This window comes from Pygocentrus nattereri, chromosome 25 (assembly GCF_015220715.1).
Source record: "Pygocentrus nattereri isolate fPygNat1 chromosome 25, fPygNat1.pri, whole genome shotgun sequence".
Lineage (NCBI taxonomy): Eukaryota > Metazoa > Chordata > Actinopteri > Characiformes > Serrasalmidae > Pygocentrus > Pygocentrus nattereri.
This window is the reverse complement of record NC_051235.1, coordinates 4,394,113-4,412,500: the sequence shown is the minus strand read 5'-3', so window position 1 is coordinate 4,412,500 and position 18,388 is coordinate 4,394,113. Positions and strand designations below refer to the sequence as shown.

Genomic DNA, 18,388 nt, shown 5'->3' with positions numbered 1-18,388 from the left:
CCCGATGAACGAAGCTGAATCGCTGCATGTTTTGTTGATGCGTAAATCTTGATATGAAATTTGAACGTTAGCAGGAAAGGTGGGCCAGTGATGTTCCAGCTGTTGACAGCTCAGCTGCTTCTCCGAGAGCTTCGTTTACTCTGTTTCTGTGTGTTTGGTCAGATGACATCACGTTAACGGTGGACGGGAAGGACACGTATGATGAAGTGAAGCGGATGGGGCGGTACAGGTGAGAGCTCATCACACACACACACGCACACACACACACAAACACAAAATGTGACTCATTATGTACACATGTATCTGCCCGTCTCTGTGTGTGTGTGTGTGTGTGTGTGTGTGTGTGTGTGTGTGTGTGTGTGTGTGTGTGTGTGTGTGTGTGTGGCTCTGGCTCTGCAGGGAGTGTAAGCGCACTCAGGGCGTTTCGACCACAGACCTGGTTGGCCGGATGCTGCTGATGACGAAAGCTCATCACACTAATATGGTGAGTAACACTCGCGCGCTTCTGTGATGGTAAATGTATTTTATTGGCTGATATTTATCAGTTTCTTACAGTAAAATCGAACAATGTAAATCATCTTTACATTTGATTTCCGTTTTGTTTGGACACCGTCTGGACTTAATGTCAGAAAAGACCAAAACATGGCAAAAATATGAAGCTTTTTCAAGACTGTACACAAAATAATAAACTCAAATCATAATAAACACTGCGTCCCAATTCAGGGCCTGTATTCCTAGAAAGACGCAGTCTGTGAAGGCGTGTCTGAGGCTGAGCCGAAATGGGATGGTCTGCTCTGCGGCGGATTTCCTGTTTGCGTCACAGCACCGCTCTTCCCGCCACGAAACACCGCACGTCAAATTCTTTTAAAGACGGAGCCACAGACTTTATTTCAGATTCAAATTTTTTCATTTATTAGCGCTGGAGGTCCTTCAGTGCTGGCTACTGATAAGACAGGCTTTTTTACCTTTGTGTCTTTAGCTATTCGACTCAGTTTAAACCCGGTACATTTAAAGTGTCTCCTCAGCCGCCGTTCGCTCCTTGGGATATGTTGGCTGGTGACGGATCCACCCGTTGGATCCTTTATTGCGGTGAAGAAGAGACACGTTTCTCGGCCGCAGATGAAGGAGCCGTCAAAATGGGACGGCCTAGTTGCGCCACTGAGACGCAAATGCAGCCTCTGAATTGGGATACAGCTAAAATATCTCCTCTTCAACTTACAAGCGCTCTCTCTCTCTTTCTCTCTCTCTCTCTCTCTCTCAGGATAACTCCGATTACCAACAACATGCAGATAACTTTGGGAAGGTGAGTTTTGATCTGCACTGAAGAGAATTTCCTGCAAAGAGCCTTTTTTCTGTTATATATATAAACAAATACACTCACCGGCCACTTTATTAGGTGTTAGTAAAAGGTTGGACCCCCTTTTGCCTTCAGAACTGCTTTAGTTCTTCGTGGCAGACTTTCAACAAGGTGTTGGAAACGTTCCTCAGAGATTCTGGTTGGTTATTTGAGTTCCTGCTGCCTTTCTATCATCTGGAACCAGTCTGCCCATTCTCCTCTGACCTCTCACATCAACAAGGCATTTCCGTCCACACAACTGACCGCTCACTGGATGTTTCCTCTTTTTCGGACCGTTCTCTGTAAACCCTAGAGATGGTTGTGTGTGAAAATCCCAGCAGATCAGCAGTTTCTGAAATACTCAGACCAGCCCGTCTGGCACCAACAACCACGCCACGTTCAAAGCCCCTTAAATCCCCTTTCTTCCCCGTTCTGATGCTCGGTCTGCACTTCAGCAAGTCGTCTTGACCACCTCTACAGGCCTAAATGCAGTGAGCTGCGGCCGTGTGATTGGCTGATTAGCTATTTGTGTTAACAAGCAACTGAACAGGTGTCCCTAATAAAGTGGCCATGGAATATATAAACAAAGGGTTTTACTCAGTTTGGCCACTAGAGGTCACTCGCTGCCTGTTAATACCACTGAAATCCGATTATTAATGTTGCTTATTAGAAATAAACCTGCACAACTTGATATACAGCTCAAAACCTGTTAAAGTAGTTCTACCTCAGTCCTTTAAATCCCGATTCCTCGTTTAAAATGAAAACAGATTTTTGGAAGTTTGTTTGAGAGGTGGCAGTTTTCAGGATGATGTCAAACAAATGTTTGAAATTGTGCAGCAACTCTTTTACAGCGAGAACCGGAGTCTGAGGGACGTTTATTCAGCCTATTGATTTGCATTTTAGCACAGGGTGTTTTAGATATATTTACAGTTGTGTTTCGCTGCCCCCAGTTAAACGACGTTTTGTTGAGTTTCTAAGAGAAAGTAAGTGAACATGTCGTCTACAGAGACGCACTTAAATACGCTTAAATTTTTCTGAGTTTTGCATATCGGCAAAAATAAAACATGCAATAAAATGTGCCATAACTTCATACTAGCTCACAAGATATCAGTCACCTCCTTGATCCTGAATACTTTTATTGTGTAAAGTGTGAATGTGCTTATTTGCATTAATTATAATTATAATTATAATGTATTTGCATTAATTACAATGTATTATAATTAATTAATTATATATATATATAATTAATTATATATATATATAATGTGTGTGTGTGTGTGATATTATTATGTAGCTCCACTTAAGATATTTTCTGCTGTTGTTTTCAAAAGATTTATTGTTAAATAATATAGTTAATAGCCTAGAAATGTAAGTGTGTACCGTAGCTGTGTGTGTGTATTTCTCAATGATGTGTTTGTGTTCCTCAGGGTCCTAAAGGCCACAGCCCGTGGACCGGCGTCTCTCAGTTCCTCCAGACGTCTCAGAAGATCATCCAGTTCGCCTCAGGAAAAGAGCCCCAGCCTGGAGACACCATCATTTACGTAGCCGGAGCGTTCGACCTCTTCCGTATCCTTCTGTTCAGTTACTCAGTCAAACTGGGTGCAGACTGGCCAGACTGGCCCAAGGCTGCATGATATGGACGTAAAATTCAAAGTTTGATAGCAGCTGGTGGATAATTCATGATTAAAATTGAGTTTCGTTGCCAGTTCAGAAATCAAACTAAGGCTCAGTCCCACTTCACCCCTCGACCACTTAGCCCCAGCCCTCTGTTTTGTTGTTCTCGTCTAGGAGTAGGGTGTCCTGATTTTTCTTGAGATAGAGGGGTAAGGCGAAGTGTTGGGGCTAAATGACCTTACTTGGAGGTTTTTCAGAGACAAGTGTGAGAATCTTCGCTGTTATAAAGGACAATAACCACAGTTTTATCTCAGTTTAATGTGGTTTTAATGTATTTTGGTCGTTTTCTTCATAACAAGGATTAAAAATCGCTAATAGTATGCTGATGTCTCAGTAGCTAGCTAGCTAAATTTCCCGCTCCACCTTAAATGGTGTAGCAGGTACATTCTGGCACCTCAGAGCTACTGCGCCGTTTAAGGTGGAATGGGAAAACTAGGTTGAACATCTGGTGAATATCCGACTTCAGCTTCACATCACTGAAGAATTAGGGGGGGTGATAATAAATAATTGCCCCCCTCTTTGAAGGCGTATAATACCCTAAATGTAACTAAAGCCCAGCAGTGAGGAGCTGAACTTTCCCCTCCTCTGCTGTCCCTGCAGACGGGCAGGGTCGCCTACAGAGCGGCGCTAGTAGCTGATAATGAAGAGATGCTGTTTTTATTTGAGGGTCTCATTTCATAGACAGAAGATTTCAACCACTGCCCCTGTAACTCCGTTCCAAAGGGCAAGGAGACACTCGGAAACGAGGGGTGGGGGGGGGGAATAAGAAATGGGAGTGGGTGCAACTTTTCCTTTAAACAGATGGCAAATTGTGTGACTGAAACTTCAGGCAGTCCTCAACCAGACTATTAAAATACAGTTAATGAAGCTGAAACTATGCGTGTTGATTCCTGCTGTACTATATTTAAAGAAGCCTAACATGGCTTGTTTTGATTGGTCTGTTTTGTTCTTGTGGGAGGGGCTTGTAGAAAAACGTTTTGTCAGTGTGGTGTACCACATAGGAATGAAAACAATTAAGGTGTGTGTGTGTGTGTACAATCTTTCTCCTTGACTCCCTCTGATAGATATCGGTCATGTGGACTTCCTGGAGGCGGTGTTCAAACAAGCAGAGAGGCCATACGTCATTGTTGGGCTGCACTTCGACCAGGTGTGTGAACACACACAGACACTTGTCGTACATTATTTTTGGGGACATTCATTGATTCCTTGTGATATCTGTTACTGTAGCCAAGTAATACTGCACCTTTAACCTTAACCTTAGCATCCAAAAAAAACATCTTAAGTCTTTATTCGCTTTTAGAATATTTTAGAAAATAATTTGTGGTGAAAACAGCATGTGCTAAAGTGAAGACCTGAAAAATGTCCTCTCTTATGCAGAACTTTCATGTCGTAGTATCCTTGTAAGGTCACGTGGTCCTCATAAGGATAGTAAGACAAGCACATACGCTCACAAACGCACCCACCAAACAGGTCCTTCGGCGCAGTTTTAACCTTCAGCCTGGTATGCTGCGCCAAAACATGTGGATCATCAGGTGGATGTTTTGTTTTTTACCCTGATTAAATGTGACTGTGACCTACAGTACACTGAGAGCCTGTTTACACCATGTGCTTCATGTCCAGATCAAATCAGGGTGCCTTGTAGAAGAGTTTCTCAAGGGTTCCTCTGGGTACCTTGTAATAGGACTCCTCAAGGGTTATTCTGGGTACCTTGTAGAAGGGTTCCTCCAGGTACCTTGTTAGAAGAGTTCTTCAAGTGTTCCTCTGGGTACCTTGTAGAAGGGTTCCTCAAGGGTTCATTTGGGTACCTTGTAGAAGGTTCCGCAAGGGTTCCTCTGGGTACCTTGTAGAAGGGTTCCGCAAGGGTTCCTCAAGGGTTCCTCTGGCTACCTTGTAAAAGGGTACCTTGTAGAAGGGTTCCTCTAGCTGCCTTGCAGAAGGGGGGGTGTAGTTTGGGAGCCTTCAGACGTTCCTCTCACCACCACTGTAAAGAATTTTGGCATGCTTTGTTTCTCCAGAAGACCAAACCACTCTGACTGATGTTACGTCTCACCCATTCAATTATGCAGAAGGTTTGGTGGAGTTCCCCTTTAATATGCAGTTCCAGAACTATAATGAGCACACAGAATATTAGTGCTGTTTTTGCTCACACACACATCTCCAGACCCTGTTTGGCTGCCTGGGGGGCTCCAAAAGGGCACATGTGTTTTAACTTTAGAGGACATAAATAAGCTGTGGGAGAGATTACTGTTCATTCCTCTCTGAAACGCTGGATGTTTCTGCTCGTATTTCACCCTCAGCATGTGTTTCACTCACCGATAAAGCCTTTCAGCGTTTCTCGGAGTAAAGGCGGCCAAACGCTGTTAGAGAGATTACAGAGGAACATTCAGCTGGAAAAAGGCCCTACAGTGTGTCGAATAGCAGCAGTAAAGTTTTCATTGTGTTTACTTCCTTCTCGTTAGCAGGTTCCTCACTAGTTCTCAGCTCTTTCAGGCAGCACTGCTTTAAGGAGTATTGCAGGGATAAATGAGACCCCCTTACCGTGTCCCCCTTTTACCCTGCATTCACACCGGCATCTTCGATGAAAGCTGGCATTTTCCAGCGACAGGCGGCGGCGAACGTTGGCGACGCAGAGTGGGCAGATAAGGGGTGAAATTTTGAAAAACATGGTGGAATTCCTGACCTGAACAGTGCTACATTTTGAGCAGATGTTTTCCCTAGCAACCATCTGGTATCCCATAGAAACCAACTGGCATCATCTTAGCAGTCACGTGAGATACCATAGCAGCCATCTAGCAACACTGTGGCAACCACCTGGGTTACCAGCCACTTAGCAACACCCTTGCAAACACTTGGAATGCCATAGCAGTTACCAGCAACACCCTAGCAACTGCCTGGGATATCATGGCAATATCGGAACAATCTACTGGGATACCATAGCAACTGCTTAGCAACACCTTAGCAACTGTCTGTTTGATACCAACTAGCATCATTCTAGCAACCACCTGAGATACTTTACCAACCACTTAGCAACACCGTAGCAGCCACCAACTACCATCTTCTTAGCAATCACTTGTGATACCATCTGGAATACTTTACCAACCATTTAGCAAAACCCATGCAAACGCTTGAAATGCGATAGCAGTCACCAGCAACACCCTCGCAACTGCCTGAGATATTGCAGCAATACCCTACCAATCAGCTGGGAACTATAGCAACTAACATCCTATTAACCACCTGGGATACCACGGCAACCATCTGGCAACACTAGCAACCAGCTGCGATACTATATCAACTAACAGCATCCTAGTAACCACCTGGGATACCATAGCAACCATCTGGTAACACCTGAGCAACCACCTGGGATACCTTACCAACCGCTTAGCAACACCCTTGCAAACACTTGGAGTGCCATATAAGTCACCAGCGACATCCTAGCAACTGCCTGGGATATCGTAGCAACACCATAGCAACCAGCTGGGATACTATAGCAACTAACAACATCCTAGCAACCACCTGGGATACCATAGCAACCACGTAGCAACACCCTGGGTGTCAAGTTTTTGCAAGTTTATCGTTTGTAAACTGTGAATCCAGAACAGGTTAAACATCGTCCAGCGCTGTTTTCATCGCCGGACTTAACAGCTCAGCACAGTTTGGGACGAGTGTGTGCGCTTGGCACCATGCTAATTGGTGTACATTGGCTTTAGTTAGTTGTTAGCTACATGTTTTTTCTGATTACATGCAGGTTAAAGAGGTAACTGTGTCAATTAGGCTCACATCGCTTTAACTGGTGTGATGTATGTATGTTACAGGAGGTCAACCGTTACAAAGGGAAGAACTACCCCATCATGAACATCCACGAGAGAACGCTGAGTGTGCTGGCGTGTCGGGTGAGTGATACAAACATATAAACAAACATGTAAACAATCAGTCATATCGTGACCTGATAATCATATCAAGTCGTGCCATTTAAGCAACAGTGTTATTATTTTCCTGCAGTCTTCCATCAAAATGTCATGACTTCTGTCCTGCAAGTAAATTTGTGATGTCACCATGCACCAGTGGGTGGGGCATAACAATATTAGCCAATAATATTATGTTTTACCACCCCCAGCTATCATGGAAGGAAAACTGCTATCTTTAATTTTTCTATTTAAAAAATGTTTCTTTAAGAAATGCATCCTTCTATACATTCAGTGTCCACTTTATCAGCTCCGCTGACCATATAGGTGCACTTCTTAGTTCTACAGTTACAGCCTGTAGTCCATCTGTTTCTCTGCACCCTGTTCTTCAGTGGTCAGGACCCCCACAGAGCGGGTACTATTTGGGTGGTGGGTCATTCTCAGCACTGCAGTATCACTGACATGGTGGTGGTGTGTTAGTGTGTGTTGTGCTGGTACACACACTATCCAGCCAGCAGCGTCCTGTGACCACTGATGAAGGACTAGAGGATGACCAACACAAACTGAGCAGCAGCAGATGAGCTGTCGTCTCTGACGTTACATCTACAAGGTGGACCGACGGGGTAGGAGTGTCTAATAGAGTGGACAGTGAGTGTTTAAAAACTCCAGCAGCACTGCTGTGTCTGATCCGAAAAACGAAAAGATCAGAGTGAGCTGAAATTAACTGCTTTAATCCATCTGTCTATAACTTTATACTTCTTAGTGATTTTTTTTCTCTCTCTCTCTCTCTCTCTCTCTCTCTCTCTCTCTCTCTCTCAGTATGTGTCAGAAGTGGTCATTGGGGCTCCATACGCTGTGGATAAAGACCTTCTAGATCACTTTAAGGTACAGTCAAGTATTCAGCATCATTTTAATCCTCGTATGTGTGGTTATAAGTCCTTTATATTTCACGTTATTTCCCATATATTCCTTTTGCGTATTATTTTTCTACCAGAATTTTGTCCGCTTGTCAGTCTTTTTGATACTGACTTTAGTCTGATCAGGAAATGTGGATCCTTTGTTTACCATTATTATCCAATGATCAATTAGCAAAAATGGCAGTTTTTGTTTTGGTTTGGTTTGGTACAAATTTTGTACACTCCACTTATGGGATGATAATACAAGTATATGAACAGCCATCTAGCAACACCTTAACAACCTACTGGGATACCATAGTTGCTAGGGTGTTGCTCTGCAGTTGCTATCTATTAGATACCAACTATCATCATTCTAGCAACCACCTGAGATACCTTAGCAACCATCAGGCACCACCCTAGCACCCTAACAAGGGATAAATTACAAAACTCTTAGCAACACCCTAGCACCCATCTGGTATACCATAGAAACCAACTAGCATCTTCTTAGCAACCACCTGCAATACCCTAGCAACTATCTTGCAACACCCTTGCAATAATCTGTAACATACCAACTAGCATCATTCCAGCAACCACCTGAGGTACCATAGCAACCATCTGGGATACGTTACTAAGCACCTAGCAAAGCCTTAGTAACCATCTGGCATACTGTAGAAATCAACTAACGTCACCTTAGCAATCACCTGAGATACCATAGCAAACTTCTAGCAACACCTTAGCAACCACTTGGAATACCATAACAAACAGGGCTGTACTGCGTTCCACACTGTTCCGGGCTCGTGAGGCCAGTTACGGTTTCCATCTGTTGTACCGCTAAATCAGAACCAGAAAACATGCAGGAAAAGCTACACACGAGTGGCTAACTGCTAACAGGCTAATAGCCTTGCACACACCACCTACCACAAGCCGTCTGTCATTCCAACTCCAGTCTCATCTTCTTTATCCTCTAGACGGGATCTGTTAGCACCACAGAACAAGTCCGTTTTTCTCTTTCCTTCACTTCAACACCACTCATTCGTATTCGTGCTCTCAGATACGAGTCTTTAACCGAGCCTGTACTGCAGCACCGCACACTCACGTTAGCTTAACCTAGCAGGCTACAGCTTAAAGCACTGCAGAGCAGGTTCGGCTTTCTAACGTCAATCAGTCGACTTTGCGCTCGCTGTTGTACGTTTTTATCATCTGTACTTGTGATAGCAGAGCAGCGATTTGTCGAATCAAATCTGCACTTTGGTGTTTGGATCTTTCCTTCTTTGCTAAGTTAGTTTGACTAGGAGTGAGGAGCTGGCTAGCTTTAGCTTAGCTAGCTAGGAGGTTTCAGACACCAGAGAGCAGGTTCAGTTTCGGTTTCCAGTCCCTCCAACATCAGCCACTCGACTTCGGTTCCTCAGAGTTGAGTCACGATCGTCTAAACTTGCCAGCTCAGCTATGTTAGTCAGAATCAAACCTGTTCTGAGTGAGCAGAGCTGGCAGAATGCTAGCTAAGCTAACGCTAACCCGCTGCTCTCTCCTGGTTATTGGTGTTAGATTGAAGCATTTATTGAATAGTAGGTTTAAAATCGTGCGCTGCTTTCATTTATTTGTGGCATGTGTGAGCGAACTGGACTTATTTGACTGTTCTTTTCCGTTTGAGCTAACATGGCAGGATGCAGTGGCACAATACTGACATAAACATAGGCCCAGGTAGCAAATAGCTACGTCATCCCACTGATGTGGCTCCGAGAACGGTTGGCTAACCACGCCAAAAAAACAGGCTAAGTTTGGTTTTTAAGCTCTCCGTTTCGAACTGTGTCCATGTGGAAATGCCACTGGAACCGTTACACTCTGTGCTTACGAACCGTTCGGCCCTGCACTGGAAAAGAGGCCAAAATGACTTTAAAATGGTGGATCCTAAGGCTTAAAATGAGATAGACCACCTTTGTATGTATAATATTAACCAGCTGGACTGAAATTAAGTTTTTTTGCTAGCTGTAAGGTTAGACTTCTACCCGGTTACGTTCTTAAAATAAGTAAAGCTGTCTTGAAATTTCATGTTCCTTCCTCTAAAAGTTTCTTATTTCGTTGTAGAATCTGTATAATGAGCTCATTTGCCTAAATAAGCCAGTCGTAGATAAGGTTTCTAATAAAGTTTTAAAGAAAGCTCACTAATTAAACCTTTTATCGCCAAAATAACTTTACAGAATACAGGTATTTTCAAATTATGTCAAAAACTGAAAAATGACAAAAGGTACAAGGTTTTGTTCTCACAGCAGTGATATGCAAATCTGGTCTAGTCTGTCCATCTCTAAATTTAAAAAGGAAGATCTGTTGATCATTTTCATAAATTTCTAGCTTGGTTTTTGGAGTGTATTCTGGGAGTGGTGGTTGGTTAGTGTAGTGGGTAACACCTCTGCCTTCTACACTGTAGATTGGGGTTCAATCCCCCACCAGGGCAAACACCCTACACTATACCAATAAGAGTCCTTGGGCAAGACTCCTAACACTGCCTTGGCCTACCTGTGTAAAAAAAATGATCAAATTGTAAGTCGCTCTGGATAAGAGCGTCAGCCAAATGCCATGAATGTAAATGAATGAGTTGCAGTGCACAAAATATATATATATATATATATATATATATATATATATATATATATATATATATATGATGTAGAGTATGATCATGGCTATGATGTTCATTATATATAATAAGCTGAAACTGTAGTGTGTTGATGTGACTGTACCGATGAAGATGATGTATTTCCCAGCACTGCTTTCACCTTGTAAAGCCCAATGATCATCAGACTGCTGTGTAATACCTGCTGCTCTAACGTGCCGCCTCCCTTCAGGTGGACCTGGTATGTCACGGACAGACAGAAGTGTTTCCGGATAAGGACGGCGCCGACCCCTACGCCGTGAGTGTGACCACCTTTGCATACAGTCATCTGATCAAATTATGGGAAAAGAAGTTAATACAAGACTCATTTTTATGCACAATTTCTATTTATTTAAAAATAGAAACTGCCATAACTTTTGCATAGACCACATTTTATGTTGCGTGTTATCTCCATTGTGTTTAACTCGGCCTTTACTTTAACCAGAGGCGCCAAAAACTATGGAAACTACTATATGCACACAGTTTGTGTGGGTTTGATCATTCATTTGGCAAAAATCTTAACAGAAATAAAACCTGTTTGTGATAATGTAATAACAGACCTGTCTACTGTACGACCCCTTGGTTATTTCATTTCCAGTCAAAACAGCCATGAAGTACACTTGATTTATTCTTCAGTCATTTCTGAGATTATATATAAGACAATCAACTTTGAAGGACAAACTCCAAGTGAAAAAACCTTCAAAAAATGATTAAAAGCTACAGAGAAAATGTGTCTTAACAACCACCTGGAAGACCTGGTCGACACCAGAACTGCCAAAATCAGATAAACAACACCTAAATCAAGCTGCTTCAGATCTGAAAACATCCTCAGGTGTTTCTGTCCATCCTTCCACTGTGAGAAGACCACTCAGCGCTGTGGGTCTGAAAGGACGTGTAGCTGATCAAGAAGAACCTCACTGAGAAAAGGAGACGGACACATCAAACAAAGAAGCTGAACCAAACCTGAGTCCAGACCTCTATCACTCAATGTGAATGTGCACCCCTGGATGTGTTACGCTTGACGAGGCCTTTAGCCTCGATTTAGCCTTTAACATAGCAGCCCGCTAGCCAGGCCCGCTAGCCAGCCCGTCGCTTCAACCAAGCCAGAAAAACACTGAAAGCGAACGACGGTGATATTTACTGAACTGACACGAGTGAACAAGCTGCACGTCTGGAATAAACGATTTAAGAAAATTTGATGTGAAACAACATTCAGCTGCACTTTTTTTTTTTTTTATCTGAAGTTGCTTTTGCTGTTCTGCATGATAAAGACATTTTCCATTTCTGTAAGTTACTACTAATTATATAATGGTAAATACTAAATACAGTAAATAAAAATCAGTTTTTTTTAAGCATCTAATAAATATAATCTATCGAGTAAATGCCATGTAGCCAAGCTGAGTGTGTTATGCAGAACACAGATTTTACCAAAATTAAATATATAAAAAATGTAATTTTGTAAATATCGGGACTTAAAGGTGAGTTAGTTTAGATTGAGTTAGTATCGGTATCAGTATTGGCCGATACTAAAGGGTCAGGTATCGGTAGGGAAAAAGTGAAGTCGGTGCATCTCTAATTATTACGTTTACTCGTCGAGTCTTCTGTGTAGTTTAGTGTCGCCTGTATTTTCTACTTGCTTTTCTGATGACAGGGTATTTGTACTTACTGGCCATTTTGACTGGAAGTGAAATAAATGAGGTTCTGTATTTACAGTCGTGTGGAAAGTTTGAGCAGCTCTGGTCTGTTTTAATGATTTTCTAAGTGAAGCGCGTCCTCTACAGAAAACACATTACTGCACATGTTACTGCATGATTGCAGTGTATTTGCTGAATGTAATGCACTGGGGGGAAAATAAAGTATAAAATGTGACCTGGACAAAATTAAATGTTCATATTTAGTTTAAATTTAGTTTTTTTTTTTTTTTTTCCAGTATGCTAAACTTTGCAGAAAATTATATATTAATAATTAATTATATATATTTTTATATTCACTCGGAATATAATTTGGCTGGGGATGTTTAAATTTTTGCATCCAACTGTCCACATATACTGCGTATACTATATAAACTGCATCCTACACTCTTAAAGACAGTTCTCTAAGGGTTCTTTAGTAAAAGCAATGGTTCAATATAGAACTACGAGCACTCAAAGAGCCATTTGAATGCTTAAATTGTTTGTTGTGTGGGCAAATTGTTCTTCACAATAAAGAAAACCCAGTTGTATAGGGTTCCTTAAAGGATCCTTTTAAAAATGGTTATGTTTAGCACCAAAAAGAGATCAAAGAACCCATTTTCAGTACTTTATAGAACCAGTTTTGCCACCAGTATAAATAAGTATGTTCTTATGACGTTTATCTGTCTGTCATACTGTTCGAGGTTTTGTTGTTGTTTTTTGTTTATTCCTGGACATCATTGCTGTAAACAGGAGCCGAGGAAGAGAGGAATATTTCGTGTTATCGAGAGCAGAAATGGCCTCACGACTGATGACATCGTTCAGAGAATCATTGAGAACAGGTGCGTGGGCGTGTCTTATTGTTATCGATTATTGATTATTAAAAAAGGTATGCAAGTTTATTTGTTTATCAGCATTTTCTGTTGATTTGCAAGCAGTGATTTAACCTCTAGAGGTTATTGTTATGGAGTTATTGTTATTTTACTATCTTATAGGTCTTTCACATATTAACATCTTTGTCAAATTGGAATCTCCACTTCTACTCACAAACATGAATTTGATCTCATCTCCTTCCTCTCAGGCTGCAGTTTGAGGCGAGGAATCAGAAGAAAGAAGCGAAGGAGATGGCTGCGATCGAGGCACTGAGGCGCAGAGAGGACGGAGAGAAGAGCCAAGCTTAGTAGCAACCAAAGAAAAGACACGACGGCGAAAAACCAAGGGCTTGACCAGAAAAGCGCTGGTCCTCTTCTCCTCTCGTTCTCCTGTCCTCTCCTCACACTGGGTCAAATACTGGTGGACACTGTAGCGTCAACTCCTTCCGCAACGTACTTTAAAGCAGCCTGGTTTTAGTCCTCGGGGGAGGACTATTATTACACAATAAGGTCAATGCAAATAAACAGCAATACAGTCAATATTCATTTTAGTTCTCTAGTATGCTGACTTGGCCATTTTCAGACCTCTTGTAGCTGCCGTTCAGTATCTGTTTGGGCTGGTCAGTCCTTAATTAAAGCGATAGTTCAGGAATAAATCAAAGTCAGGTGGTTGACATTCTTATCCAAATGTCCTCGATCGTTGTACGAGGCTACTGTAGCTTAACGGAAGCTTCTTTTGTATAGAAAGTCTTAACAACAAGTCTGTCTGAGATTTGGCGCCGTTTGAGGCGAGCGTGTGATGATTTTATGTATGCAGTTAGCACCGCGCTAATAGGTGTCCATAAGCTTCTATTACTTGTTGGCTACATTAGCCTCGTAGCTTAAGTGCAAACAAATTAGCATGCCTAAATCATTATATATAAACATCAATGAAATAGATGTCGTTAGCACCATGCTAATTGGTGTTTATAAGTATGTTTTGCTTGGTAGGTACATTAGCCTCGTAGCTCAAGTGCAAATGACACCAGACATGTCTTCGAATTGCGAGCGCTGAATTACAGGCACAGATTAGCATGCCTAAATCATTAAATCATTAATCATTAACCAAATCGATCTAGTTAGATCTAGTAATTAGCATCATGCTAATTGGTGTCCACAAGCTTCCATTACTTGTTAGCCACATTAGCATTGTAGCTGTAAAGCGGCAACCTTCAGACACCTCGCTTGATCGACCACATTTGGATTAAGGATGAATTTATTTATCAGTTTGTTAAATCAGGTTCCGGTGGTGGAACTAAACGGATCCATACGGTGCCTCAAGTGGAACCAAACATGTTCTTCCTACCAGCTTACAACAAAACACACTCTGCTTGCTTCTTACGCTGTTAATGTTTATTTGCATTCATGTTAATGTTCTTTAGCCAGGTTAGCAGGCCCAGATTAAGCCTAATCCCAGACTAAAGAGGAATTTCTAGTAGAAATTCACCTTCACTGCTGCAGTTTAGTCCGAGACTAGGCTTAATCCATGTCTGGGAAACCAGCCCACAAGTACAAGCACACTTACTGCCCAGATGAATAGCTTTACAGAGTTTAACCTGTATTTCCTCATCATTACGCATTTGTTTATTCGGTAACCCAGAAAATGTGCTCCTTTTCTGACATGGTTGGGGTTAGAACCCCAGTACCGCTTACAGGACTAAAACTAAGGGCTGCTTTAACAGAACCGGTCACGGCGGGAACCCTGGGTAAACGTTACTGCTTTTTAATAGCAACAGCTCATCGTGTGGTGAGAGTGATTTAATCATGAAACAGTACCTGTTAAATGGGTAGAAACACACGTTAGTCTCTCTGTCGGAGAGGTTTGTAAAAAAACAAAAACAACGAAAAAAAAGAATCATTGTTTTCCTTCATTCACTACGGTAATCTGATGTAGTGTTTTTTAATGGTTTTAATGTGTTTTTTCTACACACGGCAGTCGTTGGAGAGAATCACCTCAGAAAGCCCCGTTTAGCCCCGTTTCGTATCGCTGCTGTCGGAACAAAAGCTCACATCTCCAGAATTTCCTTCACAGGAGAAGGAAAACACATACTTTATCCTTCAGTGTAAGTCAGAGTAACCAGACTTTTTCCATGTCATTTTGGGCTGGTTCTTTTGGTCCATTCATTGTGAAATTTACACACAATGTAAAGAACAAATTTAGTCAAAAACGGAAAAAGGAGGTTTTGTTCCGACGGCTTCGGCTGTTCTTCTGTGTGAGATTTATGCTAAATGGCTACTATAGAAGTTGCTCTCCAGTTTGACCCAATGAGCTTCTTTACCAAGCTTTATTAGTAAAGCGATGGCCAAAAAAAACTTGTTTACATTTTCCAGCAAGTTTGTTGTTTTTTTGGTGATATAAGCAATCATATAAAGTAATTATTAAAATTATTATTATGGTTTGTTGAAGCTTATGCTTATTTGCATCGTGCAAACTGCATGCCCGTATCTATTTTGTTCATGTTTGTCAAAAATCTGATTGGTTGGCTGACTAGAAATATCCACAGAAAATGAAGGGAAGATGTTCTCACCTTGGAATTTCCAAGTTACTGACTAGAAATATCTACAGAAAATGTTGGGAACGTGTTTTATTTACTATCCAAAAGCACCAGTGAACCCACACGTGTCTTCTGAGTTTATATAGGAAGTTGATGGTAAATCAGTAGAAAATCTGACAATGTTAGTGTTTCTGGGGACTATTTTGCCTCACAACTCCTTGCATGTACCCCTCCACCATGAATGGATTAAAATTTAGTTTTTAGTATTAAAAGTTTAGTTATATGTTTAACCAACTACCATGTCTTTGTTCACTGACTTAAAGCTAATACTCCAATAATCTCATTTAAAAGTGGAGAAGTGGAGCTTCATTACTGCTCAGTGTGAACTGCCATGTTGATTTGGTGTTGAATGCTGAACTCGTTTAGTACTACAGTAGCGTAGAACAATCTGAATGTGTTTTCTTTGGATATTTCTAGTCAGTACCTTGGAAATTCCAAGTTGAGAACATCTTCCCAACGTTTTCTTTGAATTTTTCTAGTCAGTAATGTTAAAATTTCAAGGTGAGAACACCTTCCCAACGTTTGCCTCAGCTGTTTCTAGACATTACCTTGGAAATTTCAAGGTGAGAACACCTTCCCAACGTTTGCCTCAGCTGTTTCTAGACATTACCTTGGAAATTTCAAGGTGAGAACACCTTCCCAACGTTTTCCTCGGCTGTTTCTAGACATTACCTTGGAAATTTCAAGGTGACCGCACGTTCCCAACATTTTCTTTGGATATTTCTAGTCAGTAACTTGGATATTCCAAGTTGAGAACACCTTCCTAACATTTTCCGCCACTATTCCTAGACATTAACTTAGGAATTCCAAGTTGAGAACATCTTCCCAGTAGTTTCCTTGGCTATTCCTAGACATTACTAGATTACGTAGACATCCTACATTTAATTTGCATTGTGGGTGTTTTTCTGGTGAAATGTTTCTGCAGAAGAATGTAACTTGCCACGTCAGACCATGTGAGCCAGACCATCTCCTCCACACGAACCAAAGACTTCTGTTTTTAAAGCTTTTACCTCAGATGACGTTTCAGATGCTGATGCTAGGCTAACGGCTTCAGCTGTGGTGGTCCCAACCCGTCCCCTTCCTGCAAATTAGTGTCAAACGTACAGCCGTAATATTAAAAGCACCTCCTTGTTTCTCCACTAACAGCCCACTGTAGAACAGGACCCCCCACAGAGCAGGTATCATCTGGGTGGTAGGTCATTCTCAGCACTACAGTGACGCTGAGGTGGTGTGTTAGCGTGTTGCACTGGTGCGAGTGGATCAGACACAGCAGTGCTGGTTGGTGATGGGTGTGCATTTCTAGAGGAAAGTAACGTAGATGTACTTTCAATATTGTCTTTGGTACTTCTTGGTAACTTGTTTGCCCCCCGGTTGCTGGCGGTCAGCATCTAATATGAAGGAATGGGGCGGATGAATGTTGAACGAACAGACTGGCTGTTTTCCTGCGTTTGTTATGTAATTCGTGTGTCGGTTTGGTTCCAGACGTGATGTTTATTCTGTGAGGAGATATTTTTTTATAAGTTTTAAACACTACAGGCTTTTATTTCTGTACATATCCAGGTAAAGTTTTCCACCCACAAGTTAAACATGGACCCATTTCCATAGTCAGCAATGACTCAGTTGAAAGTTACCCATAGAAATACACTGAAGGGGAATGCCACCAGCTTTGCAAAATTCTGAGTGCGCTGCACAAAAAAAAGATCTTAATAGGAGAAATCATCTAAAAATCTGGTGTAGATTTCTAATATTTCCTGTCTTGAGATGGTTGCAGAAATGTTAAGATGATTTAATGTATTTCTTTTTTTCTCATTGCGGTTTTTTTTTTTTTAGCTAAGCTATATTATCTGCCAATCTAGTGAGAATTTTACTTGATAAAGTTGCTCAAAAGGTGTAAAAATGTCTAGAAATAAGTTAAACAATCTTGTAATGATACTATTTACATGAATATTTGATGTGTTGACTAGCTTTCCGATAATTTGACTAGGAAAATAAAACTTTTTTGCAGTGAACTTCATCACTGAGAGAGATTCGGAGCGGTTTGGTTTGAAATAGTTCAGACGTCTTTACAGTGGTGGTGATGGGAAGCAGGCGTCGTCATGACTACAGCGCAGATTTAGACGTTTTATTTACCATCCAGAACCACCAGAGAACCTACACGAGTCTTCTGAGCTTATATGGAATGTTGATGATGGGAAAACTTTAGAAAAGTCACGAATTGCTTTGCTGCGCTCTGAAATGTGAGTAGCTGTAGGAACCTAATGCGACTGATCCGTCCACGTCTCTGATGCGTGAATGGAAATGCGTGTTGACCACTTCTGTGTCCATCCTGTTGTAATCTGTTCACTGTTCTCTGTAAGACACACATTAATTTATCTCCTTCTTGGTTCTGATCGCCGTCAATAAAGCATCTCCCTGTACGTTTCGGTGGTCTGACTGACTTTTTTCTCTCTTTGCTTTTATTTTCGCTTTAGAAGAGTCAGTGCCTACATTTACAGTCAATGCTGCTCTCATTATAGCTGAACTGTGTATGTGGGAGTGAATCACTGACCCTGTTCAGAACTGGACAAATTGCAGTCTTTACTATTTAACAGACAACAAGTCCGCTTAAAGGTAAAGTTTCTACATAATTCAGTCATGTTTTTACAGTGGTGGTGATGGGAACCAAGCATCACCATGACTACAGCACAAATATAGACATTTTATTTACCATCCAGAACCACCAGAGGACCACGAGTCTTCTGAGCTTATATGGAATGTTGTTGATAAAAAATAGTGGAAAATCTGAAAATGATAA

The 18,388-nt window shown here is 41.5% G+C and overlaps 1 protein-coding gene across 2 annotated transcripts in view; it reads left to right on the top strand.

Annotated features, from left to right (window-relative positions):
• pcyt2 (phosphate cytidylyltransferase 2, ethanolamine) overlaps nucleotides 1-18,011 on the top strand; it is a 26,625-nt gene extending 8,614 nt beyond the window's left edge. Inside the window, exons 4-14 of one of the 2 annotated variants that reach the window (XR_005129652.1) lie at nucleotides 163-229; nucleotides 400-484; nucleotides 1,262-1,303; nucleotides 2,764-2,902; nucleotides 4,075-4,157; nucleotides 6,823-6,900; nucleotides 7,732-7,797; nucleotides 10,652-10,717; nucleotides 12,882-12,970; nucleotides 13,210-16,095; nucleotides 16,158-18,011. Coding sequence is in view for 1 of the 2 variants with exons in the window: in XM_037534565.1 (XP_037390462.1) it covers nucleotides 163-229; nucleotides 400-484; nucleotides 1,262-1,303; nucleotides 2,764-2,902; nucleotides 4,075-4,157; nucleotides 6,823-6,900; nucleotides 7,732-7,797; nucleotides 10,652-10,717; nucleotides 12,882-12,970; nucleotides 13,210-13,309 (815 nt within the window). In the remaining variant the exon portion in view is untranslated. Of the gene's footprint in view, nucleotides 1-162; nucleotides 230-399; nucleotides 485-1,261; nucleotides 1,304-2,763; nucleotides 2,903-4,074; nucleotides 4,158-6,822; nucleotides 6,901-7,731; nucleotides 7,798-10,651; nucleotides 10,718-12,881; nucleotides 12,971-13,209 lie in introns of both variants that reach the window. The other variant, XM_037534565.1, reaches the window with a different exon arrangement.
• Nucleotides 18,012-18,388: the final 377 nt, after the last annotated feature.